The sequence below is a fragment of the Panthera leo genome, chromosome F2 (assembly GCF_018350215.1).
Source record: "Panthera leo isolate Ple1 chromosome F2, P.leo_Ple1_pat1.1, whole genome shotgun sequence".
In the NCBI taxonomy this organism is placed as follows: Eukaryota; Metazoa; Chordata; class Mammalia; order Carnivora; family Felidae; genus Panthera; species Panthera leo.
The window spans coordinates 20,200,803-20,228,638 of NC_056695.1; the positions used below are offsets into that span (position 1 = coordinate 20,200,803).

The window sequence follows — 27,836 nt, forward strand, 5'->3', positions numbered from 1 at the left end:
ATTTACTTTGGAGAAAGAGAGAGAGTGCACATGCATGCACACACACAAGTTGGGGACGGGCAGAGAGAAAGGGAGAGAGAGAATCCCAAGCAGACTCCACACTGTCAGCACAGAACCCAATGCAGGGCTCAAATTCACTAACTGTGAAATCATGACCAGAGCTGAAACCAAGAGTCGGATGCTCAACCAACTGAGCCACCCAGGTGCCCCAATTTCTCCCCTTTTCTTACAAAAAAAAAGAAAAACAAACTTTAAAACTTCTATTTTCCTCCTAGGAATTCGAGGCCAAATAAATAAATAAATAAATAGATAAATAAATAAATAAATAAGAGAACACCTGAAAAAACCAAAACCCATTATTATTACTATTATTATTATTATTATTAAAGTATTACAGCTGAGAATTCCCACATGCTAGACAGGAATGGCACACTTCAGTTTCATACATTTGCCAATTATATAATTTCCTCCTGCTGAAAATATTAATTACCTAAATATGCTCTCTTCTGAGCAAGAGTAATCTGCACCTGCCTTTTCAGGTTATATTAGGTAACAGAGACTAGCATTTTTGCAGGGTGGCAGTTTCACAAGCAATCATAACTCCCAGGAAGGGAAGTAGGCTCTGAATTTACCACCAGGTAACACACAGCTGCCTGATAAGGAGCAAAAGGAATGCCTGATTCTGGCTCAGAATCAGGAGCATGTGGCTCTTGATCTCAGGGTCATGAGTTTGAGTCCCACGTTAGGTGTAGAGTTTACTTTAAAAAAAAATTTTTTTTTAAGGAATATTTGACTTCCCAAGGACAGATGTCACATGGTGATCGTCAAGGCACCACAGGTTGGAGGAAGGGCTCAAGACTAGCTTCTAATGGCTTAAGGGAAAACAGAACAGAGTATAACTTCTCTCAAGATCTGAGTACAAAGTTCCAGAACAAGACTATATCAAGCCACACAGAGAAGGCACAGAATTGGATAACTTAAGAGGTGATAAGAATCTAAGAAACCACTAGCCTTACCTCCTCATCTCCTTTATAGGTAAGAAAGACTAAGAAAATCAGCCAAGGGGTGCCTGGGTGTTCAGTCGGTTGAGTGTCTGGCTCTTGGTTTCAGATCAGGTGATGATCTCACATTTTCATGAGTTCGAGCCTGGCATCAGGCTCTGTGCAGGCAGAGCAGAGCCTGCTTGAGATTCTCTCTCTCTCCCTCTCTCTCTGCTCCACCCCCACTCGTGTTGTCTCTTTCTCTCTCAAAATAAATAAATACAACTTTAAAAATTTTTAAAAAAAAGAAAAGAAAACTCAGCCAAAACCACACCAGAAATTTATAAACTTTTCCCTCCCATCCTCTTTCCATAATGCTGATCCTTAGAGTTCAGACTCTGGATGATGGCCTTGGGTGCTGGCTTTGCCACTTTTGAGATGGCCTTGAGTATATTAGTCAATCTCAATTTCCTCAACTATAATATGTATGGCATATTATCTCCTATATTCCAATAATAACATAAGATAGTATAAATACTATGATATTTACTGAGCAAGATGTAGCAATGAGTAATGCACAATGAATTTGCATTTCCTATCCCTTGCTTGCTAGAAACCCTTTCTATTTACAAAGACATGTTTTACCTGGATCTCCTCCATCCAAATGTTCAATGCTTTCTGATTCTATGACCTAGAGATTTCCACTTATAGTTCCAAGACATAAAAAAAAAATACAAGATATAGAGTAATTTGGATCCTTAAGATTTTTTTTTAAGTTTATTTATTTAGGGGCACCTGTGTGTATGTGTGTGTGTGTGTGTGTGTGTGTGTGTGTATATATATATATATACATATACATATGTATATATATATAAAATAGTTGTACAATTTATATATACACATTTTATACCTACATATATATGTAATATAAAATATACATATAATATAAAAATAGAAAATAGAAAAAGAGCTGTCAATTTTTGACAAGGGAACCAAAACTACACAATAGGGAAAGGAGACCCTGTTCAACAAATGGTATTGGATGTCCACATTCAAAAGAAGGAAGGTAGACCCTGATTTTACACTATATGTAAAAATTAACCCAAATTAAAGACCTACACATAAGATATAAAACTATTAAAAACACCTAAAAGAAAACCTAGGGAGAAAGGTTTGGAACATTGGATTTGACAATGATTTCTTGGATATGACCTCAAGAGCATAGGCAATAAAATCAAAAATAGACTAATGAAACTATACCAAACATTAAAACTTCTACACATGAAAGGAAACAATCAACAGGGTGAAAAGCCAACCCACAGAATGGGACAAAATAATCGTAAATCATATATCTGATAAAGGGTTTATATCCAGAATATAGAAGAAAATTCTAGAAGTCAATGACGACAAAAAAATAATCCAATTAAAAAATGGCAAACAATTTAGACATTTCTCCAAAGAAAGTATGTAAATGGCCAATATGCATATAAGAAGATGTTTGGTGTCGCTAACTATCAAGGAAATGCAAATCAAAACTACAATAAGATATCAACTCACACTCATCAAAATGGCCACTAATCAAAGAACAGAAAATAAGTGATTGTGAAAGTATATAGAGAAGATGAAACCCTCATGCACTGTTGGTGGGAGTGTAAAATGGTGGAGTCATTATGGAAAATAGTATGGAGGACCCTCAAAAAATTAAAAATAGAGTTATCATATGATTTAGCAATCCCATTTCTGGGTATGTGTCCAAAAGAATTGAAAGCAAAATCTATCTCAAAGAGATATATTCACAGCAGCACTATTCACAATAGTCAAGAAGTGGAAGCAATCCCAGTATCCATGAAAAGATGAATGGATAAAGAAAATACGGTAGGGGCACCTGGGTGGCGCAGTCGGTTAAGCGTCCGACTTCAGCCAGGTCACGATCTCGCGGTCCGTGAGTTCGAGCCCCGCGTCAGGCTCTGGGCTGATGGCTCAGAGCCTGGAGCCTGTTTCCGATTCTGTATCTCCGTCTCTCTCTGCCCCTCCCCAGTTCATGCTCTGTCTCTCTCTGTCCCAAAAATAAAAAAAAATAAAAAAAAAAAACAAAAAAAAAACGTTGGAAAAAAAAAAGAAAATACGGTATATGTACACAATGGAATATTACTCAGCCATGAAAAAGAATGGGATCTTGCCATTTGCAACATGAATGGAACTCAAAGACGTTTTGCTAAGCCAAACAAGCCAGTCACAAAAGAACAAATACTGTGTGATTCCACTCATATGAAGTACCTACAGTAGTCAATACAGTTTACACAGAAAGTAGAAAGGGGGCTGCCAAGAACAAAGGGAGGGAGCATTAGTGTTTAATGGATATGGAATTTCAGTGTTACAAGATGAAAAAGATCTAGAGATCTACTGCACAACAGTGTGAATATCCTCAACACTACCAACCTATACTCTTAAATATTGTTGATGGTAAATTTAGTCTTAAGTATTTTTTGCCACAATAGAAAAGAAGAAAAGTAGCTACCATGTAGAGTTGTTCTGAGAATAAAATAAGATGATAAAGCATTTAGCACAATGGCTGGTATATATTAAACTCTCAAAAATATCTGCTGTTGGGGTACCTGGGTGGCTCAGTCGGTTAAGCATCCAACTCTTGATTTCAGCTCAGGTCATGATCTCATGGTTCATGAGATTGACCCCCACATTGAGCCTGCTTGGGATTCTCTGTCTCCCTCTCTCTCTATCTCTACCCCACTCACACTCTCTCTGTCTGTCTCTTTCTCTCTCTCTCTCTCTCTCTCTCCCAAAACAAGTAAATAAACATTAAAAAAATATATTTGCTGTTAAAAATAATCCTTGTTAGATCCCACAATGAAACTGTATCCAAGGTTGTTGGTTTTTTTTTGTTTGTTTGTTTTTTAGTTAATTTAGCATTCATTTATTTTTAAGAAAAAATTTAGGTCTTATAACCCCTCATTAAATCTATCCTACATCTTCTCTTGAGGTCCAATTATTTGGTGAGCTGTGCTTTCAAATGCTGATTAATCACTTTACAGTTCTCCAGAATTCCTTGTCTCAATGTTTTCTTTACTAAAGCCACAACCACTAAAACAAAGTCAGATATCAGAAGCAAATGGCATTCCACTACCTTAGTACACACACACACACACACACACACACACACACACACACACACACCATTCCCTTTTCAAGGGTTTCAGTATTCCCAACTCTAAAGATGGTCCAGAAAATCTCTATGATTAAAAACCTTTTCAAGCTGGGAAATGAAGTCACAATAAAAATCATGAAACCCTACATATATTTATATCCACTGAAAATAATATACTATGGCATATTATCTCCTATATTCTAATAATAACATAAGATAGTATAAATACTATATTTACTGAGCAAGATGTAGCAATGAGTAATGCACAATGAATTTGCATTTCCTATCCCTTGCTTGCTAGAAACCCTTTCTATTTACAAAGACATGTTTTACCTGGATCTCCTCCATCCAAATGTTCAATGCTTTCTGATTCTATGACCTAGAGATTTCCACTTATAGTTCCAAGACATTAAAAAAATACAAGATATAGAGTAATTTGGATGCGTAAGTTTTTTTTTTGTTTGTTTTGTTTTGTTTTTTTTAAATTTTTTTTTAACGTTTTATTTATTTTTGAGACAGAGAGAGACAGAGCATGAACGGGGGAGGGGCAGAGAGAGAGGGAGACACAGAATCGGAAGCAGGCTCCAGGCTCTGAGCCATCAGCCCAGAGCCTGACGCGGGGCTCGAACTCACGGACCGCGAGATCGTGACCTGAGCTGAAGTCGGACGCTTAACCGACTGAGCCACCCAGGCGCCCCATAAGTTTTTTTTTTTAAGTTTATTTATTTAGGGGCGTTTGGGTGGCTTGGTCCAACTTCAGCTCAGGTCATGATCTCATGGTTTGTCAGTTCAAGCCCCATGTCAGGCTCTGTGCTAACAGCTGAGAGCCTGGAGCCTGCTTCACATTCTGCGTCTCCCTGTCTCTCTGCCCCTCCCCCGCTCATGCTCTGTCTCTCTCTGTCTCTCAAAAATGAATAAACATTGATCTCACGGTCCGTGAGTTCAAGCCCTGCATCGGGCTCTGTGCTGACAGCTCAGAGCCTGGAGCCTGTTTCAGATTCTGTGTCTCCCTCTCTCTCTGCCCCTCTCCTGTTCATGCTCTGTCTCTCTCTGTCTCAAAAATAAATAAACATTAAAAAAATTTTTTTAATGAATAAACATTTAAAAAAATTAAAGTTGATTTATTTTGAGAGAGAGAGAGAGAAAGACAGGAAAAGCAGAGAGAGGGAGAGAGAGAATCCCAAGCACTGTTAGTGCAGAGCCCGATGTGGGGCTCGAACTCACAAACCGTGAGATTGTGACCTGAGCTGAAATTAAGAGCCAGATGCTTAACTGACTGAGCCATCTGGGCATTTCTGGATGCTTAAGATTAAACAAAGTTTAGAGCATCACCATTGACAAATCTCTGGGGATGGGGGGGAGGGCGTCCTGTGCACTGTAGGATGCTTAGCAGCAACACTAGCCAAAATACCACTAAAATACCCATCCAAGCTGTGACAATTAAAAAAAGATTCCAGACATTACCCAGTTGGGTGGTTGGGGGGAGGGAAGCAATCACCCTGCTTGAGAACCACTGTTTCAGAATGACCTATAACCTACAAATTTTCCATAAAGGAACTGAGATTCAGAACATGGCACTCCTGACTACTGTGAATGGTTTTGGAGGAGGAGGACCAGGCAGCTATGAAACCCCCATCTCTTTTTCTCTAGAACAGGGAGATGGAAAACACAAGGTGAAAGCACTACTTCTTTCGGGAGCACCCAGCACAGCACAATATGTGGACATGGACCCATATTCTCCAATTTCAAATATTCCAGTCTCTTTCTCCAAAAAGACACAACAGAACAATCCAAATGCCCATGTATGTCTCTTCACCTTTTCTCACTGAAGACTTCCTCCCTAAAATGCTTACTGTAAAATCCATTTTTTACTCCATTTTTCTTGTACAAAATCCCTATTCCTTTTTTTTTCTTAATTACACCCATAAGAAATGACTTGAAACTCACACACACTTGAAAAAAATTCTCATAGCTGAAGTATAGACACCCGAACCAACACATGCTAGAATGCTGCATGGGCTAGGAAAAAACAATTCTACCATCCAAGGACTTGAAATTCCCAGAATTTCCATTTTTGTAGTAGACTTTTTTAAATACAGATTGGTGGGGCGCCTGGGTGGCTCAGTTGGTTAGGCAGCCGACTTTGGCTCAGGTCATGATCTCGCGGTCCGTGAGTTTGAGTTCGGGCTCTGTGCTGACAGCTCAGAGCCTGGAGCCTGTTTCGGATTCTGTGTCTCCCTCTCTCTGACCCTCCCCCGTTCATGCTCTGTCTCTCTCTGTCTCAAAACTAAATAAACGTTAAAAAAATTTAAAATAAATAAATAAATAAATACAGATTGGTTTATAATCTATAGATCAACTCAGACTCAAAACAAATTGGCTGTGTGACTTGGGGAAACCCTTTAATTTTTTTACCTCAATAACGATTTTCAAGCATACAGTTCAATACTGTTAAGTATATTGTTGTGCAATAGGTCTTCAGAAATTTTTATCAAGCAAAACTGAAAGTCTATACCCATTAAACACCAACTCCCCAATCCCCCTTCCCCCCACACCCTGGCAACCACAATTCTACTTTCTGTTTCTATGAATTTGACTATTTTAGATACCTTGTATAAGTGCAATCAAACAGTACTGTCTGTTTCTGACTGTCACATTTCACTTAGCACAATGTCTTCAAGATTCATCCATGTTGGGGCCCCTGAGTGGCTCAGTCGGTTAAGTGTCTGACTTGGGCTCAGGTCACAATTTCACAGTTCATGAGTTAGAGCCACACATTGGGGCTCTCTGATGTCAGCACAGGGCCTGCTTAGGATCCTCTGTCTCCCTCTCTCTCTGCCCTTCCCCCATTCTCTCTCTCTCTCTCTCTCTCTCTCTCTCAAAAGAAAGAAACATTAAAAAAAGAGATTCATGGGAATGCAAGCTGGTGCAGCCACTCTGGAAAACAGTATGGAGGTTCCTCAAAAAACTAAAAATAGAACTACCCTACGACCCAGCAATCGCACTACTAGGCATTTACCCACGGGATACAGGGGTGCTGTTTCAAAGGGACACATGCACCCCCATGTCTATAGCAGCACTACCAACAATAGCCAAAGTATGGGAAGAGCCCAAATGTCCATTGATGGATGAATGGATAAAGAAGATGTGGTTTATATATATACAATGGAGTATTACTCGGCAATCAAAAAGAATGAAATCTTGCCATTTGCAACTACGTGGATGGAACTGGAGGGTATTGTGCTATGTGAAATTAGTCAGAGAAAGACAAAAATCATATGACTTCACTCATATGAGGACTTTAAGAGGCAAAACAGGTGAACATAAGGGAAGGGAAACAAAAATAATATAAAAACGGGGAGGGGGACAAAGCATAAGAGACTCATTAATATGGAAAACAAACTGAGGGTTACAGGAGGGGTTGTGGGAGGGGGGATGGGCTAAATGGGTAAGGGGCACCAAGGAATCTACTCCTGAAATCATTGTTTCACTATATGCTAACTAATTTGGATGTAAAATTTAAAAAAATAAAAAATTAAATAAAAAAAAAAGAGATTCATCCATGTTGTAGATGAATGTATCAGGATGTCCCTTCCTTTTGAAGCCAAATAATATCCCATTATATGCATATACATTTTGTTTATCCATTCATATGTTGATGGACACTTGGATTGCTTCCTCTCCTTGGCTATTATGAGTGATGCTGCTATCAACATGAGTGTTCAGATATGTCTTTAGACCCTGCTTTTACCTCTTTTGGATATATATACGCGGACGTTGGACTGCTGGGTCATGTGGGTCACGTGCATTCTCTCTCTCAGAATAAGTAAATAAACCTTAAAAAAAGAAATAAACGAGATGATCTCCAGAACACACACTGACTTGACAATTACTATGGGAAAGAACTCAGTCAGCCAGTCCAGTCATGCCCTTCTCTGTCTGATCGCCCTTTGCAAAGGAAAAACTTCTGATCTTCATTCTTCAAAACCATTTCCAATATACCCAGATGTCACATTTATCTATTATCAAACTCCCAATTCACTATTAAATTTTCTAGATTGTTTAGAAAGAAAAAAGCAGAGCCAAGTACATGGCTCTGTATGCTTTTCCCCAACCAAGGGACCTCATAGGGCGAGCACACAAACGCACCTCTGACAGAGTTCCACCAACAGAGAGAAACCGGTCAGCACGGAGCCTTCAGGGTGAAGAATGAGATAAACAAAGTGATGCTTCCTTTGGTGAATGTCAAGATGAACAACATTTGTTTAAGGTCACTTTCTCTTACTGAACTCAGCAGTGATCATGTCACACAACTGTGGAATTCAAAACAGGAGCCACAGCTTATGAAATACCCAAAACTGACATCTTGCTTTCACAAATGAGTAAGAGATGGGAGGGTTCTTGATGACACGGAACTTCAGTACAGGGGCTCCACCCCCAAGCCCAGACGGCAACTTCCCACGGGGGACGTGGGGGAAGCGAACCAAAGATCTGTGGACCCCTACTCCTCCAAATACGGTCCTCAGACCAGCAGCACTCCCCTCACCTGCGAGTCTGTTAGAAATGCAGAATCCCAGGCCTCACCGCGGACTTACAGAAGCAGAAATCTGCATTTTTTAAAAGACACCCTGGCGATTCACACGTTTTTAAAGTTTCAGAAGGGCTGTTTCAGACTGCGTACATAACAGAATTCATAGCACCGGGAGGGGAGAGATGGAATAAATCATGCTTGAAAAACGTAGCATAAATACTACTAAAAAGGCTGTTCTTTTTGCAGGTGGGCTGAATAAATCAAGGCGCACTCAACTGTCTTTTCCCCAGCGAGGAAGCAAACCGTTTTACTTATCAGTTAGAATATGAAGGGTTTCTCAACATCTTAGACTGACTAGTTTGTCTTAGAGGCCACAAGTGACCAGCACGCAGCTGATATAAATTCAGTAATCGCTAAGGGTAGAGAAGACATTTCTGACACAGACTAACTGTCCCAGGTATATGTAAAACTCACTGACATCCCAACAAGACGCCGCCACAGGCCACAGATGCCACGTCGTTCTCACTCTCTGCCCTGCATCCATCTGGGTTATTTCTCTAGGTGTCCTGGATCATCATTTCCTCAAATCCCTCAGCCGTCATTCTCCCTCATAGTAGTTTTCAGTGCAGATTATTTTTTTTTATGTATTCATGATTTATACAGAGTCTACTTCCCAAAAGGATTTTATGAGGCTTTCAAAGATGAACACATTGTAAACAAGACAAGCAAAATTAAAGCAGAATAAAAAATGAGTTAGAATTAAAAGAGAATATATATTCCACATGATCTTTCCTTTTTGGCTCCCCCCTTGCCCCAGCACCATTCTTTCCTAGGAAAGCAGCAGCAGATTAATGTGATTGATGAATCTTAAAATAAACCAAGATGTTCAGCTCAACTCCTCCTTTTTGTCTCTTGGGAGTTAGCACGCAGGTAGGGAGTAAAAATTCTGCCCTGCTCCCTCTTGGCCTAAGTCTTAGCTATGCTGCCCCCAGCCAGGGCCCCACCCCACACGGGGAGACCCAAGGCTGCTACACTGTTAAGCCCCAGCATTGCCTGTGGCTGGATAAGTCTGTTTAATGGTGGCATAATTACAAAGTCCATTTGCACAAAGATATGAGCTACATTCTTCAATCTCATTTCTATCCCTTTACAAAGGTGATATTTTGGTCTTTGACTTATTTCTCAACTACCTCAGAAGTCAAGTGAGGGAAAGGGTGCTATTTATTGGGTCCTTTCAAAATCCCATCCAAAAAGTCAGGAAAAACAATGCTATAAACTACTTAGGGTAGGTTATTAATACTGGCCAGTAAAAAAAAAAAAAAAAAAAAATGTCCTAAATTTTCTGGCTACTGAGATAAAAAAGAAAAACATAGCCGGTGTGGAAGACTTCTACAACTAGAAGTCACTCCGTATTTGCTCCACCTTCATTTTACTTGCCTTCCTCTCCCATACAGACTGGGAACCTAAAACTTTGCCTTCCCCAAAATCATGTTAGCTGGAAGAGGCCAGGAGACTCCAACTGGCCAAGAAGACATCCTTGAGAGTAAACAGGTGCTTCCTCCTCCACTTTCTCCTTGTGAGGAACAGGCATGCAGTGCCTCAGGTGTAGCACCCATTGCCAGGAGCCGGGCAAGAAGAGAGGAAGCTGGGTTGTTGCTCAAGATAAATAAACCCCTAACTTGCCAAAGCCACATATACACTTTGGTTATACAGTTTTGGGAACACTGAACTGAAACATATGTCTTTGTACATTTCATTGTTTTTATTACTATAAATAAAATCCTTTACATTGAGACACAGATTGTTCTTTTTTTTTAATGTTTTATTTATTTTGAGAGAGAGAGAAAGAGAGCATGCAGGGGAGGGGCAGGGAGAGGGAGAGGAAGAGAGAGAGAGGGAGGGAGAGAGAATCCCAAGCAGGCCCGACGCAGGGCTTGATCTCACGAACCATGAGATCATGACCTGAGACGAAACCAAGAGTAGGATGCTTAACCAACTGAGCCACCCAGGGCGCCCCAGATACAGATTGTTGTATACAACGTTGCTAAAAACTAATGAAGATTTTTCTATACAATGTTTCTAAGAAGTACCTTCTCTTTTCCAATTATAAAAAAAAAAAAAAAAAAAAAAAAAGATGAAGGGTTCTCATACTTGGAAAGAGCACTTTATCTCAGAAAAAGAGCAAAAATATATATACACACACATATACATACACATATATATAATGTTTATATTACTATAAAACCTTGATGAAGTAGAACTCAACTGATTTCAATCTCACTGTACTTTTAAAAGACTGAGGAAATGTGAAAAAAGGAAAAAAAGGAAGAAGCCACCAGCTATTTATTTTAAGATAATAATATTACTTCTGAGGGGCACCTGGGTCGCTCGACTGGTTAAGCGTTCCACTCTTGACTTTGGCTCAGGTCATGATCCCAGGGCCATGGGATCAGGCCCCATGTTGGGCTCTGTGTTGAGCATGTACCTGCTTGGGATTCTCTCTCTCTCAACTTCTGCTCCCTCCCCACCCTGCATGGGTGCCCGAACATGCACCTGCACTCTCTCTCTCCCTCTATCTCAAAATAAATAAATAAATAAATAAATAAATAAATAAATAAATAAAATAATAATAATAATATTCCTTCTGAGTATGTGTATGTCCTCGGACCAGCTCATGTTCACCAAATGTCCTGCCAGTCTATGTGGGCAAATGAAGACCCACAATAGTAAAACCAGGACACCACAGAGCCCCCTCAAACTTCAGAAGAGCTTCTGTTACGTTACACGAGGCACAAATATCCACTGCATAAATGTTCACACACTCAAGAAAGATGGTCATCAAAGGATGACATACAGAAAGCTCTGGTAATAAAACCTTGGGTTCGCAAAAAACTCCTTTACTCCCGAGTATAACGAGCATAACATTGCTGAAACGCTGATCAAAGGTACACGTACAATGTTTCCAAGGAGTGATTTCCTATACAATGTTTTAATTGCCTACACACTGTTTCTTTCCTTTTTTCTAACTGTAAAAAGATCTGGTGAAGGGTTTTCATACTCAGAAAGCGTAAAATATCTCTCACTCCTCACTCTGCCCACTCTGTAGGATGAGTTTGAATTCCACTTTAGCAGAGCGGAGTGCTGCCTCTTACAGTTGGCAGAATGCTTGCACACATGTAATCCCATTTGGTCCTCAAAATATTACAGTGAGGGAAACAAATGTACTAATCCTCGTGCGGAAACAGAGGCTGGGAGACATTAAAGGATTTGTCTAAAGTCTCACCACCAGTCACCGGTAGAGCCAGACTAAAATATAGACCTCCTGCCTCCTCATCTAGCGCTTTCTAAGGCACTGTGCCAACCCCGCCCCTTCTCTGTGGTGTGAAGTCAAGGCTCACACACCAAGGACGTGAATGCTGCACCCACACTGCTTGGCCAACGGCCAACCCATACCTATTATTACTTATCCTGAATATCCCCCAATGAGACTTGTGGCTTTCGATTCTAGAAATGCATCCCCTTTTCCCTTTTCCTACCTGTTAGCCATTCTTTCTCATTTCACTGTTAGTTCACTAGTTTCTTGCCCCCAAAGGACCACATTTCCTCTCTCTTCGTGAGATACAATTTCAAATCATGGTCTAGTTACTAACCTCACTTCTTAATAGCCGCAAAGCTTTCTCTGCGCCCCAGGTCAACACTAAACCTCTCTCCCTGCAGGATTTGGGGCACTTAGTGGGTGTAAAGGCCACCGTAGCTCATCTACGACCACAACTGTTCTACGGTTAAAACTGCCAGAATGCTAACATCAAACATCCACAAGATTAAGACATACATTTACGTTCCGTTTCAATGGTTTTAATGTTAATTCAGTATCTGTTCGTGCCCACAATTACGAACTTGCTACCTGCATTTATTTTTCCTTCTATGGTTGTAAAGAGAAGTCAAAAAGATGGACAGAAACACTAAGAAAGGAGTGGACAGTGAAAAAGGTAATATAGAACAGTTTTGCAAAAAATAACAAAGATTGAAAGAGTTATTTATTAGAAACAATCCCACATCATACTAGGTTAACACCTCTCATGTCTAGGAATATAGTGGCCTCTCTTATTTGAATTGACACAGAGGTTACCTACAAAACCTGCTTTAAAAGGTTTAAGACGGGGCGCCTGGGGGGCTCAGTCAGTCGAGCGTCCGACTTCAGCTCAGGTCATGATCTCGCGGTCTGTGGGTTCGAGCCCCACGTCAGGCTCTGTGCTGACAGCTCAGAGCCTGGAGCCTGCTTCAGATTCTGTGTCTCCCTCTCTCTCTGCCCCTCCCCTGCTCAGGCTCTCTCTCTGTCAAAAATAAATAAACATTTAAAAAAATTTTTTTAAAGATTTAAGACGGCTCTTGCTCTGAGGAACTGTGGGCCAATTCAGCTTCCTTCTGCACCATGTTCAGGGCTCTTATGGACACGGCACATCCTTTGCTTTCTTTCAGTTGACTTTCTTTCAGTTGGCTCTCAGAGCCTCTTGCCAGAAAACACGCAGTGAGGAGGGAAGCCCAAGGGCTCTCTGGTCAGAGAGGGGTGGGTTTGAAGCCCTTAAGCAAGTCATTCAAACTCTCTGAGCTTCAGTGTCCCCATCCATGAAAACAATCCCATCTCAGGAGGTCACTGAGAACATTAAGTAAAATAGTACATGTAAGATTCCTGGCACTCAAACCACTGTAGCTTTTGCTGAGATCCACTTAATACAACAGAATTCTCCAGAGTTTCCCAAAGAATGTGTCCTAAGGCCTTCATCAAGGTTTTTTCAAAAGAAGAGGAGGAGGAGGAAAGGGAGGAGGAAGTAGAGGGGGGGAAAAGAGGAATAGAAGGAGGAATAAGCAAATACCATTTTTCCTCCCTTTGCGCGGGTCACTTCACACCCCTATGTCAAATGGGCACTATTTATTTATTACCCTGAAAGCTCTTCAGGGGCTGGGACTCTGTCTCATTTTTGGTTTTCCCCAAAGTAGCACTTTGGGAAAAACTTGCTGTTTTTCTTCTCAGTGTATAACCACGACCAGAAAAGTTAAATCGTAGGGCTCTTACTAGTGGATGTTCTCCCTTTGTGTAGGGCCCTGCCTGTGTTTTTGATGAAGCAAATTTGTGTGAACAGTATCCAAGAAGTGGGGTAGAAGGGAGTTCTAAGTAAACGGAGGCAACGATCGGCAAAAATAAGAATAACAATTGGGATATTTACAGAGTCAGGTTATCTTTCTAAAGATTACTTATTATTTTCCAAGGGAGAAGTACATGTTTACAGTGGAAAGACCTAGCAATCACCCACTCAACCAAGTGATTAAACGTAACATCACTAATGAATGGCCAGATCCATGTAACGTAAAACACACCGCATTGCCTTGAAGTAGTCTGACCAAGAGTGTTGTGTCTGAATCTATTTACATCTTTAGACTGAACTTTCAGCCTATGAGAAATATTCGGGACGGAAGACAAGGTAAGCAACCCCACAAGGAAATAATCAGATAAATCTAGAATGTAGAACATCCCGCAAATCAACTAGCCTTGTCCCTTCAAAAAGTCTATATGATGAAAAAAGAAAAAAACGTTGAGGCACTGTTCTAGATTATAAAACCACTAACAAGGTTAGTGGACAAATGCAATGCATGAGAATCTTGATTGGCTTCTGGTTTGCAAAATACAGTTATCAAAGACATTGAGGGGGCAATTGAAGAAATTTTAATATGGACTGGATATTTGATGATATTAGGGAATGATTATGAACTCGGCAGGTTAAAGTTCCTGCACAGATGTCAAAAAAAGTCTTTATTTTTATAAGATACACACTGAAACTTAGTGATGTCTACAATTACTTTAAAAGGGCTTATCTCCCCACCCCCACCCAGAAAATATATTACATAATACTTACACGCGCAGGTTGATAAAGCAAATCTGACACAATGAACAATTATTGAGTCTAAGTGGTGGAAATATTGGGGTCCATTGTACTGTTTCACCTGTTCTATATGTTTGAAAACTTGTCATAATAAATGTTAGAAGATAAGGAGACAAAGTAACAAGCAAGCTAGTCCTCTCTTCTCTGAATGAAAATTTCCTTCCTTTGCATTTAATAATACAAATAAATTATAAAACTCTTGTCCTAATGCATTTGAACCAGTTATTGGGGACTATACATTGCTCAGACACCCTCTACAACATATTCTGGGGATAGCAATTGTGTTGAGAAAAGATCATAGCCCTCTTAATGGGGTATCATTCTCACCGTCCTTTGAAACCTTGTTATTCCCACACCAAAGATCCTATCAACACATGGCTAATAAAATGGTAAATGTAGCTGGTATTTGCTTATCTACTGTTGTTTTTTTTTTAAATAAAGTACAATTCTTTATCTTCTTTTAGTTGGACCCCAGTATAGAAACATAGAAAAACAGAGATCCCATGTAGCATGACTGCTATTCACCCTTTTCAAGGGTTTAAATCCATCCCTTAAAAGTTCAATTTTGAAGGGGCAGCTGGTAGAGGGAGGTGCTGACAACCACACAGATTTCTAGGAACTACATTTTCCTACCTGCTGCAGTGGCTGCCTCGCCTCATATGAGCACCCTCTATTTAACCCCAGCATCCCTGTCACAGGAGCTGATTCTTGCAGGTCAAATGACCAAATCCAAGAGCCACCTGCTCCCAAGTTCATGTACTTAAGGGTCTTCAACCAGCAACAAAAATAGCAACGTGCGATCTTGCTTCTGCATAGAGATAACTTAGTCATTTGGTATCACTCGAGTTTTGTTTTTAGATAGTGATGCAGGTGATATACGTAAGGAATACAGGTACAGAGGCAGTAAAGCATCTTGTATGTAGTCTGGATGCTCCATTAGCCCTGCTGTGGAGGACAAGAATGAAAAGCAGCAGGGGATGAAAGGAGTAAATAATCCAAAGCTTCACTCCACACCAGGTGCTTCTATTCATTCCTGACCTTTCTAGAAGAACAGCCATTAGAAAATAAACTTGATCAGTTCGGGCTTTTCCAAAGGAAGACAGCAAGAGAAAGAAGCACGACCCCAAAGTTAAAAGTTTGCATTACTTGGGGAAAGAGTGTGAAGTGTGAGTCTGACGATTAGCTCAAGGACTTCTCTATTTGATTCTCTTCCAAACTAAAACACATCACACTAAGGCTAACACACAAAAATATAAAATACACTGAAGCTTAATGCTGAAAATATGCATGTAATATATACAATGACATTATAGATACAGTATATGTGTATATATATATATATATATATATTTATATGTATAGTGAGGTATATATGATGAGATTCTATACATATATATTTTTTGTGTCGTGTGTATGTGTGTGTGTGTGTGTCTATAAAATCTCCTGGGGAAATGTGAAAAAGTGTTTCCTTTTGATTGTTGAGTTCAAGCTTATCTGAGAGGACAGGAAAGTCTTACCTAGGTACAAGGATGCGTTTTCTTTCTTGACATTGTCATCCAAGTAGGTTGGTCCCAAGGTATAAATAGGTGTGGAACCCATTCCGATGAGAATCTGTGCGCAAATGAATAAAGCCACATAGACCCAGTGATTATTTCCTCCTGAGTCCTTCAGGCAGGCGGGAGGCTCCGAGGTGGCCGTGGAGTTGCCATTCTGACACAGGCCGTCGTTGGAGGCCGAGGCATTCAACTCTTGGATCTGGTAGGGAGGCGAGATGAAGTGAGGTAAAGCAAAGAGGGCGGCCCCGATGGCAATGAAAAGTCCACCGACGGCCAGCCACAGGGGCCTCCGACCCCGGCCGCCAAAGTAGCTGACGAACACCACCACCACCAGGCTCCCAATGTCAAAGCAGCTGACCAGTAGCCCCGACTCAGAACTCTTCAGACTGTAGCGCCTTTCGATGGTGGTGATGACACTGCTCAAGTAGCCGGAGACCATCAACGCCTGGATGAAGGTCAGGAAACACATGCAAACCAGGAAGCAACGGGAATCAGTGAGGACCACATAGAGGCACCTTCTCCCCTGGAGCGTGGCCAGCGTGGAGGACACCGACACGGCTTTGCTGACTTCCACCCTGTGGTTACATTCCATGAGCCCTGCCATCTCTGCCGAAGTGGACGGAGCAGAGGGACTGGGGGCCAACCCGCTTGGGCCCTGTTTCGACTCCTGACGGCCCAAAGAATCTGTACAGCCAAAAGCTGCCTTTGCGCCTGTACTCGCAGGACTGAGGTCTGGCCGGCAGGAGGCGCTGTTCAGGACGGGTAAACTCTTGGACCTAAAGGTCTCTGGTTCGCACTTCTCTTGGACAGCTCCTACTGTGGCTTGCGCTTCCAACTGCTCTCCCGCCTGGGGCTGCAGCCCAGTGCCTTCGTCCATGGCTCTTAGAATTCAGATTCGATCGCTGGTCGCACTCAAGGACTCCGGCGCTTTTCATCCACCGGCACCAGGGGCCGAAGTCTGGCCCTCTCAGTCGTGCCTACCAGGGACCGGGGCCGGGGGTGCAGAGCCGCGCAGCAGGGCATCCTCACCAGCAGGGAGGCACCCAGGGCATCCTGACCGCAGATGCTGCCCCGAGGCTCCGCAGCCGCGTGCCCCGGGGGGCAGGGGTCCGCGCGGTCCTGCGTTGAGCCCTGCTGGGGGTCCACCTCGGGGCGGTAGCTCGCGGTAGGAGCCTTGCGCGTCCCGGGCGCATCCCCTCCGCCGCCGCCGCTCGGCCCGCCGCCTGGAGCGAGTACGCCCCGTGCCCAGCGTGGGGGCGCTTAGCGCTGTTGCCCGCGCCGCATACCGCCCGGCTGGCTGGGCCGGAGGCGCCCTGTCCTCGCCGCCTCCGCTTGCGACACCCTCGGGCGCAAAGATGCCAACCTGCAAAGCAGAGAGAGGGCGGTCAGCGAAGGGCGGCTGCGGCTGGGGCTGGCGTCCCGCCGCCCCGGGGGCCAGCGCTGGGTGACGCGGACGGTCCCAAATGGGACCGAGGCACGAGCGGGGAGCGAAGCCCTGGAGGAGGAAGCGGCTGCAGGCTGCAGCCTCTAGTGCCCGAACAATAAGCAGCAGGCGGTCGGCAGAGACCCTCCCTCATTGTCTACCATGGACCTGCCCCCGCCCCGCCCCTTTTGCCTTAAACAGAGCATCTGCTTTTATATGTTAATAATTATCAACCTGGCAGCCGTGACTCAGAGGCAGTGTCTTTTATTCGACTGAACTAATTGCAACCTTTTGGTACTCCTACTCCATTACTCAAAATAGAAAATGCCCAAAAGAACAAAGGAAAGTTTTTTTGGGGTGTGTGTGTGTGTGTGTGTGTGTGTTTCCTTACAAACAGTACATTCCCAGTACCGATTTTAAAAAAGAAAAGGGGAAAGCTGCGTGTGTAGAAATGTGTGTACACACTTGTGCGCAGGCACGTGTGCGCGACTGGATGCGAATCCGTCTGCTCCATCAGGGACACGTATGCAAAGCCCAAAGCAGCCGCAAAAAGGTCATCGCGCTAGCCTCTTTACTCCCGACACTAAAAATAACCCCCCGGACCGAAAGAACTATTCAATTTCAAATACCAGGGGCATTTGAGGCTGCGGCCCACACTAAGTCCCAGCGCGCAGTGTCACGCGAAACCGAAAATCAGTTTGCTTTGCGGAGGGGTGGGGAAGCAACAGCCAAACAAAGAGATGCCGGCACGCTCGCTGTCACAGAGCTCGCTGGGAGCCCACCGAGCAGTCGTGGCGCCAGGAGGCCGCGGGAGAGGTATGCTGTTTACATCGAGCGCACCCTGCGCGCGTGGGCCCGGGGTGCGTGCGCGAGCGCGCGCGCACACACACACACCACACACACACAGACACGCAGAGAGACCCCTCACACACGCACGCACACACACACACACATACACACACAGGCGTGGATATCGGAGCCCCTCGCGCGCTCCCGCATCCGGCTTGAATTCAGCGAGAGCCGAAAACAGGTGTGTCCCCGGGGTAAGCCCCCGCCCCTCATCTCGGGGACTCCCACTTCAGTGCTCCCGCCCGGGGTGATGTGCACCAGGTGGGAGAGGAGAGCCGGACTTCGCCGCGTTGGGTTTCATTTCGCGTTTGTGTGATGCTGCTGAGAGAAGAAAGGAGGACGGGTAAGGGAGAAAGGCGGGGAGGCTGGGCGGCCAGGGGCGGCCGCTCCGGCGGCTCCCTCGGCTCCGCCGGGCCGGACGGGCTCCCAGATTCCCGGCCTGCCGGCCGCTCGCAGCCCGGGCTTCCCCGCCGCCTCCTCGCCCGGGCGCCGTCCCGGGGAACCCCACCGGCGGCCGCGCGCCGGCCCGGGGAATCCCGGCAAACTCCCTCGGCGCTCGGCGGCGGCCGAGCCCCTGCCCGCGCGGGCACCCACCCCGCAGCGCCGGCGCGGAGGGACGCACGCTCCCCAGCCGGGAGCTCTCGGGGCCGGCGTGGAATCCCTGGGACACCCCTGCGCGTGCACACACACACACACACACACACGCACGCACGCACACACAGCCCGCGGGAGGACGGCTCGCCGCGCTGCCCGGGCGCACCAGCCGCCGCTACTCACTGGTGAGTGTCGGTCAGAATGTCTGGCTGAGAGCGGAGCGGCGGGAAGTGGGGGCTGTGGAGGCGCGGGAGTAGTGGGGAGACGCCTGGGGAGGCAGCTTCGGTCCAGCCGCGGAGAAATCAGTGAATGAGACTGTGAGTCGGGCTGAACTCTTACCCCCACCCCTCGCCTGTCACCCAAGCCTCCTTCTCCAGACACACGCGCACAGAGACGCGCCCGGAACGGAGCAGCAGAGGGCGCAGGCGCGCGGGCGGCCGCCCAGCCCGGGCCCGGAGGCAGCGGGCCACCCGCCGCCCTTCACCCGCCCGGCCAGGACGGGAGGCGGAGGAGCGCTGAAGCCCTGAGGGGGCAGGTCTCCAAAAAAGTGAGCTGCTGAGCCAGGGAGCCCATTCTGAATAAAGAAATTATTTCTGTCCGTTTGCTCCGTGTCGTGGGCACCCACAATGTCTAGGGACCAGAGTAGGTTGTGGGGACCAAAGATGAACAGGACAGGATCCCTGGACTGAGGAAACCTCTGTATTGTGGAAGAAATATCCCCTAAGTAGCCTAAAACAACGAGGCGAGCTCCTTACAGGATGCCACCGAAGAACCTAATATCCATTCACTTAACTCCATCATCATTTCCAGGCAGAAGGAAAGGCGTGTGCAACAGCACGGGGCATGGTGCTACAAGTTAATAGGTAGAGGAGTTGCAGGGAGATCGCAGGGGTGGGGCCGAGGAAGGACCGCAAGGGTTGCAGCGTGGAGAAGGTCAGCAAGGGCTTCACGGCTTGTGAGCTGTCTGCTGTGAAGGGCCGGTGATGTTCTGAGTCGCTCACCAGAGAGGTGTTCTGGCAGTGGTGGGTGAATCGAGGCCACGTTGAGGGCACTGAGACAAGTTAGGAAGCAATCTCTCGACAAAATGGGATGAGGTGGTGACAAGGACATGGAGAGGAGGAACTGATTAACTATACAATGAGAAGGTGGAAGTGGCCATACCTGGAAGTCAATGTAATCTGGAAGATGAGAAAACGGTCCAATGTAAGATGTCTCTCAAGTTTCATACGGGACTGACTGGGTAGATGACATCCAACCAAAACACAGGAGGAGACGTGTGCTCTTGAGGGAAAGATGGTTCTCCTTTCAGACGCATTGATTTCGCCAGGAGGGTATACATGTCCCATAAGCCATTTTGATATATGATACACAGGGAGTTTGGACTGGAGATGTGAATTAACAGTCATCAGCCCAAAGGTGACAATCAGGTGAATAAGGAAGACCAGGCAGACTGCAGAGAGGAAGGCTAAGGACAGGGCCCTGTCTAAGACCACAGTCTAAGAGACGGAGAGGGAAAAAGCTCAGGAGGGAGATTAGAAGCAATGGAGGTGGGTGAGGAATCAGAGAAGTCACAGAAGCCATAGCAGCAGAAAATTCTTAAGAAGGGAGTTATTAGATGCATGGAGACCTGAAGAGAAGTCAGATAGGTTAACTGAGAAGAGTCCATTCACTGTAGCAAGTAGGAGGACACTTACTTCAAGCTGAGCTTCAAGAGAGGGAGATGGTGATCTAAAGAAGGAAGGGGATTGTCCTTCTACAACTGCCATGACTATGCTCGCCATTCCTGCCATGCCAGAGCCACTTCGTTGACCCTCGGCCGTTTCCAATGAGAATACTGTCTCCACTTTACAGACCTGATGAGTGAGGTGCAGAGAGATTAAGTAACTCGGTGAGGGCGCACAGCTGGTCTGTGGAACCCATGTGTTCCTAAAGCCCATCCTCTTAACCCTGACTGGAAGATCTCTCATAATTGTACAGCAGCTTGACTTTTCGGTGCACCTTGCATCTGTTAATTATCTTACTTTAGTCCAATAACTACCATTCACAGTCAATCCTTGGAGAACAAAATAGGCCAGCTGACACCAAAGAGCGGTTAGTGTGTGCTTGATGCCCATGATGAGGCAACACTGATCTTCTGGTAGCTTCCAGACTGACCAAACAAATGGGGCAAAGATACTCCTTTCCTCATCCCCTGCCACTATGCCCTCCTCCTGAGATCTCCATCAAGTCCACTGTTTCTTTTCCACAAACAAGCAGGATGGCTCCAGCTCCACCCCTGCCCAAATTGTAGTCTCCTACTGCTGGTAATGTAGGCAAAAGCGTGCATCACTTCTTGCACCTAAATACTCCTCGGAGCTTAGTCTGGATCCAAACAGAATCGATCTGCCTCCTATTACATCCTTCTAAGCTCTTTGGCCCATTCTCTCCTTTCAGCCCCAGCCCCAGATGTCAGTTTTTCTCCAGCAAATTCAATCTGTTGCATTAGGTGCCAACAGACGGCTTCCCTGCTGAAAGTAAAATAATCATGTCCCTGGAACATGCTGTGTTTATTCATGGTCCATTACTGTAGTTAAACTAGAAACAACTCTAAGAACCTATAGATTTTTTTATTGCCCCTCATAGAAAGATCATGATTTACAGACAGAATCTAAAAAGGCCCAATTAGCTACCCGTATCGGAAACAAGAAGAAAACATTTAGCAAGAGACACTTCTTTTGCTTTCTCTTCCATAGTTAAGTGTGACCTTGGAAAAGGCCAGGCGTGTCTCCATCAGCCCTAATTGTCAGATTCATAGAAAGAAATGGATTCACATCATGGGATTCTGCTACACCCGTGGCTTATTTCACACCATGTAAGTGAGTACAGCTGCCTAAACCAGAATGTGTACCTTGTTAGGTATATTGGGATAAACTCTCTTCAAATTTCCAGGTTGCTAATGCTTCTCCTAAGTCATTAATCAGTGTAACTTACACATAAATTGCTCCTTTCCCAGCCTTCATATAATAAGAAGGTAGCCTTTGGAATTACCTACTGCATTCCATGGGCTTAAAATCTGGCTGCTCTGGAGAATGGAACAAGGAAAGTGAGAGGGAACTTGTTCTTCACTCCCTTCTCTCCTTCCTGAAAAAAGGCTCACTTCAGAAGTCTCCCAGACACGTGAAGAACTGGATTTTGGTGCAGAATATTTTCTGGACTTAAAATATAATTCACAGTTGCTATAACTGAATTAGACACTGGTTGCTTCAGAGGGGACAAATTGTATGTTTAAGTTAACTTTTTTTTCAATATTGAAACACAGCTTTATTCACAGACCCTAAAGAGGTATCCAGAGTATTAGCCTCTGTGACATATTTAAATTACATCTCTATTCTTAGTTCAAAAAAGGAATTTGTTTTGTTTTTACTTGTTTTTGTGAGAGAGAGGGGGAGAGAGAGAGAGAAAGCACAAGTAGGGGAGTAGCAGGGAGAGACAGGGAGACACAGAATCCAAAGCAGGCTCCAGCCTCTGAGCTGTCAGCACAGAGCAGGACACAGGGCTTGAACTCATTAACTGTGAGATCATGACCTGAGGCAAAGTCAGATGCTTAACCCCCTGAGCCACCCAGATGCCCCCAAAAAGTAATTTACGATATAACTGATTTCCTCAAATTGTTTTTATTTTTTTAACTTAGTTTTATTTTTATTGAGATATCCTTGACATGATGCTTTTTAGATGTACAACATAATGGTTTGATATATGTATCCATTGTGAACTAATTGCAACGATAAGTCTGGTTAATATCCATCACCACACATGGTCACAAATTTTTTTTCTTGTGATGAGAACTTTTCAGATCTACTCCCTTAGCAACTTTCAAACATACAATACAGTGTTGTTAACTATAAGATTAAAAAGTAAACTCTGAACAGGACTTGGCATTTACAGCCTCACTTAGAAGGAAATTTCAAGCTGGGTAAAACAAAAGAGAAACAGATTTGGCCCTGGGGTCCAGAGAATGCACCCAGTCACTCCAGCCCTGTGGTTTGCAAGTGCTGAAGGAGTATCTGACCAACTGCGTGAGCTTTAGCACTGCTAGTCCCATGGCCCAAGAGGCCACAGTCCCCTGAACACTTGGACGCATGGTCACCCTCTAAAGGAGCCAAGCAATTTGGCTGCACCTCTGGGACACAGCGAGGACAAGGAGACAAGACTCTATCAGTCAGGACCTTCTAGAACCTGCCACCTCCCTTAATAAAAGTAAGCCAGATAATCTAAGGCTAGTAATGAGGAGAAAATTCCCTGTGAACAGGAGACATCTATCTCCAAAGATTCACATTCCCTTGAAAGATATTCATATTTACCACCACTGGCTCCTGGGCCTGGAAAAGGAAGGAAGTTGGACAGGAAGGGGGAAGAAGGAGGTAAGAAGAGGTGATCTGCCATGGGCCCTAAGCATCTCTGCACATTCTTTGTGGGTAGGCCAAGAAGGCAAGGCCCAGGCCATTTCTCAGTGTGTGTCTGCAGCCAGCAACCTTGAGGGATGAGCTAACATCTTCCCCTGGACAAACCAGGCTTGCTTCTGCTTCAGTGCAGCCCCCAGGCTCAATGCTCCTCTCCTGTAAGGCAACCCACTGCAGGTACAGGACGCTGCTGCATCACCTGGGGGGATTTAGTGGGCATGGGGAAGCGAACAAACATCATACAGACACTGCCTGCTGCTTTTGCCATCAGTAACAATGTCCTTTGTCTTACTCTGGAGTCTCTTCTCCCTAGCACCCATGAAACAGTAGCAGGCTCTCTTGTTAGCTTGGAAGCAGGGTTACATCCTCAACCCTACACAGTTCCCAACAGGCACCACCCAATTTTAACATTCTGACTCAGATATTAGCTTTCCTTATAATCTATAGTACAAGTTGGGTCAAGGCCTGAACTAAAAAAGGAAAATAAATACAAAGCATAAAATGAAATGAAACTGTGTTAGATATGCTTGATTGACATTCAATGTGCAGCCCCTACATTTGTTTCTTCTTGAATGACCGTCTAGAAAGCTTTAAAAAAAAAAAAACAAAAAAACACATCCCCCAGACTCCCTTGCTGATCAGGTGATTCTGGATGAGAACTGAAGCACTCCTGTGGGTTTGGGAAGGTGGGATGAGTCACAGGCCAGCTTTTTGGCTGTCTTATGCCTGCAAGCAGGTCAGGGAGACATGTTGTTTTTCTGCTTCAGTATTCATTTGTCCAAACTCCAGCTTCTGGGTGTTGAAAGGCAGTCATAGCACTGGGTCTCCTGAAGCAAATACACCAGGGAAGATCTTTGATTTCTAACCCCACTGCTTCCTCCCCCAGATTGTGACAGATAAACCAGTTTCCCTAGCAGGAAAGATCTACAGTGTTCCAAGAGTCATTCCTGGTCATCCAATCTAGAGATCATTTGTCTGGCCCTTCCAGAGATTTTCTAAGCATGTATCTTTCTGTAGTGAGTCTCTTTCTGCCAAAAGCCCAGAGTGATTTCTCTGTCCTACACTAAGCTAAGATTAATACAGCAGATAGGTGGTTTTTTAAATTATGGCTCACTCATCCACAATTGGAGGCCCCTCTGCCTAGCTCTCAACTCGCCTTTCTAAAGCAGAGGTCTCTTTAGGACCTATGTTAGGGATGACCTTGAACAATCGGTAAACTTCTCAAAGTCGAGATCCAGAGAGCAATGCCAAGAGAAAGCTAGAATTCCTCTCTCCTTCCTCCTTTCTCATTTCCATTCCCTATCTGAGGACATTTTTTTTTTCCCTAAACGATTGGAAAGATCCATATTCCAGCGGTGACCTGAAGGAGGTGATCATATCCCAGAGCACAGAAGAATAATTAACACAAGATAATATAAAACAACACCCTCACTGCAATGACACACTGTTGAAGCTCCCCTTCAAAGCAGGTAGAATGGCAGCACGTTCTCTCAGTTCTTTACACTTATCTAAAAGACCTGCAGGGGCGCCTGGGTGGCTCAGTTGGTTGAGTGTCCAACTTTGGCTCAGGTCACGATCTCACAGTTCGTGGGTTCGTGACCCGTGTTGGGCTCTGTGCTGACAGCTCGAAGCCTGGAGCCTGCTTCGGATTCTGTGTCTCCCTCTCTCTCTCTGCCCCTCCCCCGCTCGTGCTCTGTCTCTCAAAAATAAATAAATGTTAAAAAATTTTTTTATAAAAGACCTGGAGATCTGCTGTATGACATGGTATCTATAGTCAGCAATAATATATTGTACGCTTAAAATTTTGTTGAGGGTTGGTCTCATTGTAAGGTGTTCTTACCAATAAAATAAAGTTATAAAAAATAGTAAGTGAGGGGTGCCTGGGTGGCTCAAGTCAGATAAGTGGCCGACTCTCAGTTTCCACTCAGGTCATGACCTCACGGTTTGTGGGATGGAGCCCTGCATCAGGCTCTGCACTGCCAACATGGAGCCTGCTTGGGATTCCCTCTCTCCCCCTCTCTCTCTGCCACTCCCCTGCTCTTGCTCTCTCTGTCTCTCTCAAAACAAATAAATGAACTTTAAAATAATGATAATAAATGAAAGACCTGAAGCACTGACGGTTATAAACAATCTGTGGTGTATGTAAGTCCTGCTGTTAGCAAAAGGGAGGCTAGCTTCTGGACAGCGGCATCCTCCCCCGTTTCCCCACCCCCTTCCGAAGGTCTGTTGTCATCTGTGGCAAATTAACACTATTTCATCTTTGTGGTGAGCACATGGGTGTCACTTATACATATGTCATCACAACATGACGCCCCAATTCTAGAAGGCACCATTGTTTTATGCACCACTCAGAAGGAAAAAATGCTTCCAATTAGACTATGATACATGCCTCAATGATGAAAGAGAGAAAAAGAGGGCTCTGTTGCCAAACTGCCTCAGTTTCATTCTGGCTCTGCCCTTTATGCCGGTATGGCCTTGGATAATTTACTAAACCTCTCTGCCTCAGTTTTCAGGCTGGGGTTAATCACAGAATCTATCTCACGGGGTTGTTGTAAGCAGTAAATGACAGAACATCGGCAAAATGCTTCCTTCCAAGAAGTTCTTGGAACCTAACAAACGTCAGGCATTGTTACAGATCTGTATTGCTGTCTCCCGCATTCATCTTAACCGCCTTTTTTCCTCTCTGGTTGTCAGAGGGCAGGGAATCCGAATCTTTTCTTTCATGCAGGCCGCACACTTCTCTAGGATTCGTTCCTATCTGGGAAATTATGATCAGACTGATAAAACATCATATACCCTTTAGGATCCGGTATTTGGTTGTTTATGTTTGTTCTGCTTCATTTTTCATCTTTCAACTGTGGGTACCCTTTCCTCATCGGTACCACCACCCCTACTCACAAATTTAGGAAAAGCTCAACAATAATGATCCCTCTTATTTACCATATTAGGGCTGATTACCTATTTTATGTACATTATTTCATCTTCACTCCTCAGTTTAGATTATCAATTCCATTTTAGAAGAGAGAGCTGAGGCTCAAAATGATCGTCAACTTACCCTAAATCTTTAGGCATAGAAAGTGTGGAGATCCAAAGCCAGATTAGCCACATTCCAAGACCTATGCTTCTGGCTACCTAGCTGTGTTTGCTTGGAAATGTGCTTTACATACATTTTAGGAAGTCATCGTTGATTAAGATGAGGCATGTCTCAGGGCGACTGGGTGGCTCAATCGATTAAGCGTTGGATTTTGGCTCAGGTCATGAACTCACGGTTGTGGAACTGAGCCCATTTTGGGCTCTGCACTGACAGAGCGGAGCCTGCTTGGGATTCTCTCTCTCTCTCTCTCTCTCTCTCTCTCTCTCTCTCTGCCTCTCCCTCCCTCTCAAAATAAATAAGTAACATTTAAAAAGGGCGGGGGGGTGCCTGGGTGGCTCAGTCAGTTAAGTGTCTGACTTCAGCTCAGGTCGTGATCTTGCAGTTCGTGAGTTCAAACCCCACATTGGGCTCTGTACTGACAGTGTGGAGCCTGCTTGGGATTCTCTCTCTGCCTCTGCCTCTGCCCCTCCCTCACTCATGCTCTCTCTCAAAATAAATAAAAATAAATTTAAATTAAAAAAAAAAAGGATGAAGCATGCTATTGCTTTTGAGTAAAACTACAAAACAAACCACCCATCAAGGCCTGATCTCTATAATGAGTAGGCCTCATGGTTTTACAGGGCTGCCCAACTGTCCAGTCACCAGCTGTGGTTTCATTCCCAACTCATGACTCCTCCCAACCTTCCCCACATTCCTTCTGTGGAAGGCGGGAGCATGAGCATCACCGACAAGATACCAGAAAGCCCATCCCTCGGAAGACTGCTCCCCACCCCCACCTCCAGTGCATTCCATAGTAAAGCTAAGAAATACCTGGCCAGCCGCTTGTGGTGAGTCAACTGGCCTCCTCTCACAGCCAGTCTTGCAAAAGAGAGGCGAAATCGAACCTAGCTTCCTGAGATCCTGAGTCACAAACGCCCATGGTACACTTCTTTAACTAAAAACACAGAAATGGAAGGGGCTGTGTGGGGATGATCAGGAGCTCAGAGCTCAAACCTCCTTTCCTTACTGGAAAGACACTCTGAAAGAGCTTTCCACAGAGTTCACTCAAGTCCCCTTCTCTCTTCTCTGCCTTTTTTTGTTGTTGTCAATGATATTTTTGATAATTATCTGATTGCGAATAAACTCCAAAAGTCCAGGTTGAAGTGCTATATTATTTTTTTATTGGCTTTGGCATGTGTGCACAGGGGCTTGTTTTTGGCCGACTTCTAGGCTCCATTCCCTTTGGCTGTGATACTCTGACAACTGCTCCGTTTGTCTTATTGTAACTA

The 27,836-nt window shown here is 44.5% G+C and overlaps 1 protein-coding gene across 4 annotated transcripts in view; it reads right to left on the reverse strand.

Annotated features, from left to right (window-relative positions):
* SLCO5A1 (solute carrier organic anion transporter family member 5A1) overlaps window positions 1-27,836 on the reverse strand; it is a 311,289-nt gene that overhangs the window by 131,556 nt on the left and 151,897 nt on the right. For all 4 annotated transcript variants that reach the window (XR_006198357.1, XR_006198356.1, XR_006198355.1 and 1 more), the window contains exon 4: window positions 16,131-17,532. Coding sequence is in view for 1 of the 4 variants with exons in the window: in XM_042923843.1 (XP_042779777.1) it covers window positions 16,131-17,046 (916 nt within the window). In the remaining 3 variants the exon portion in view is untranslated. The remainder of the gene's footprint in view (window positions 1-16,130; window positions 17,533-27,836) is intronic.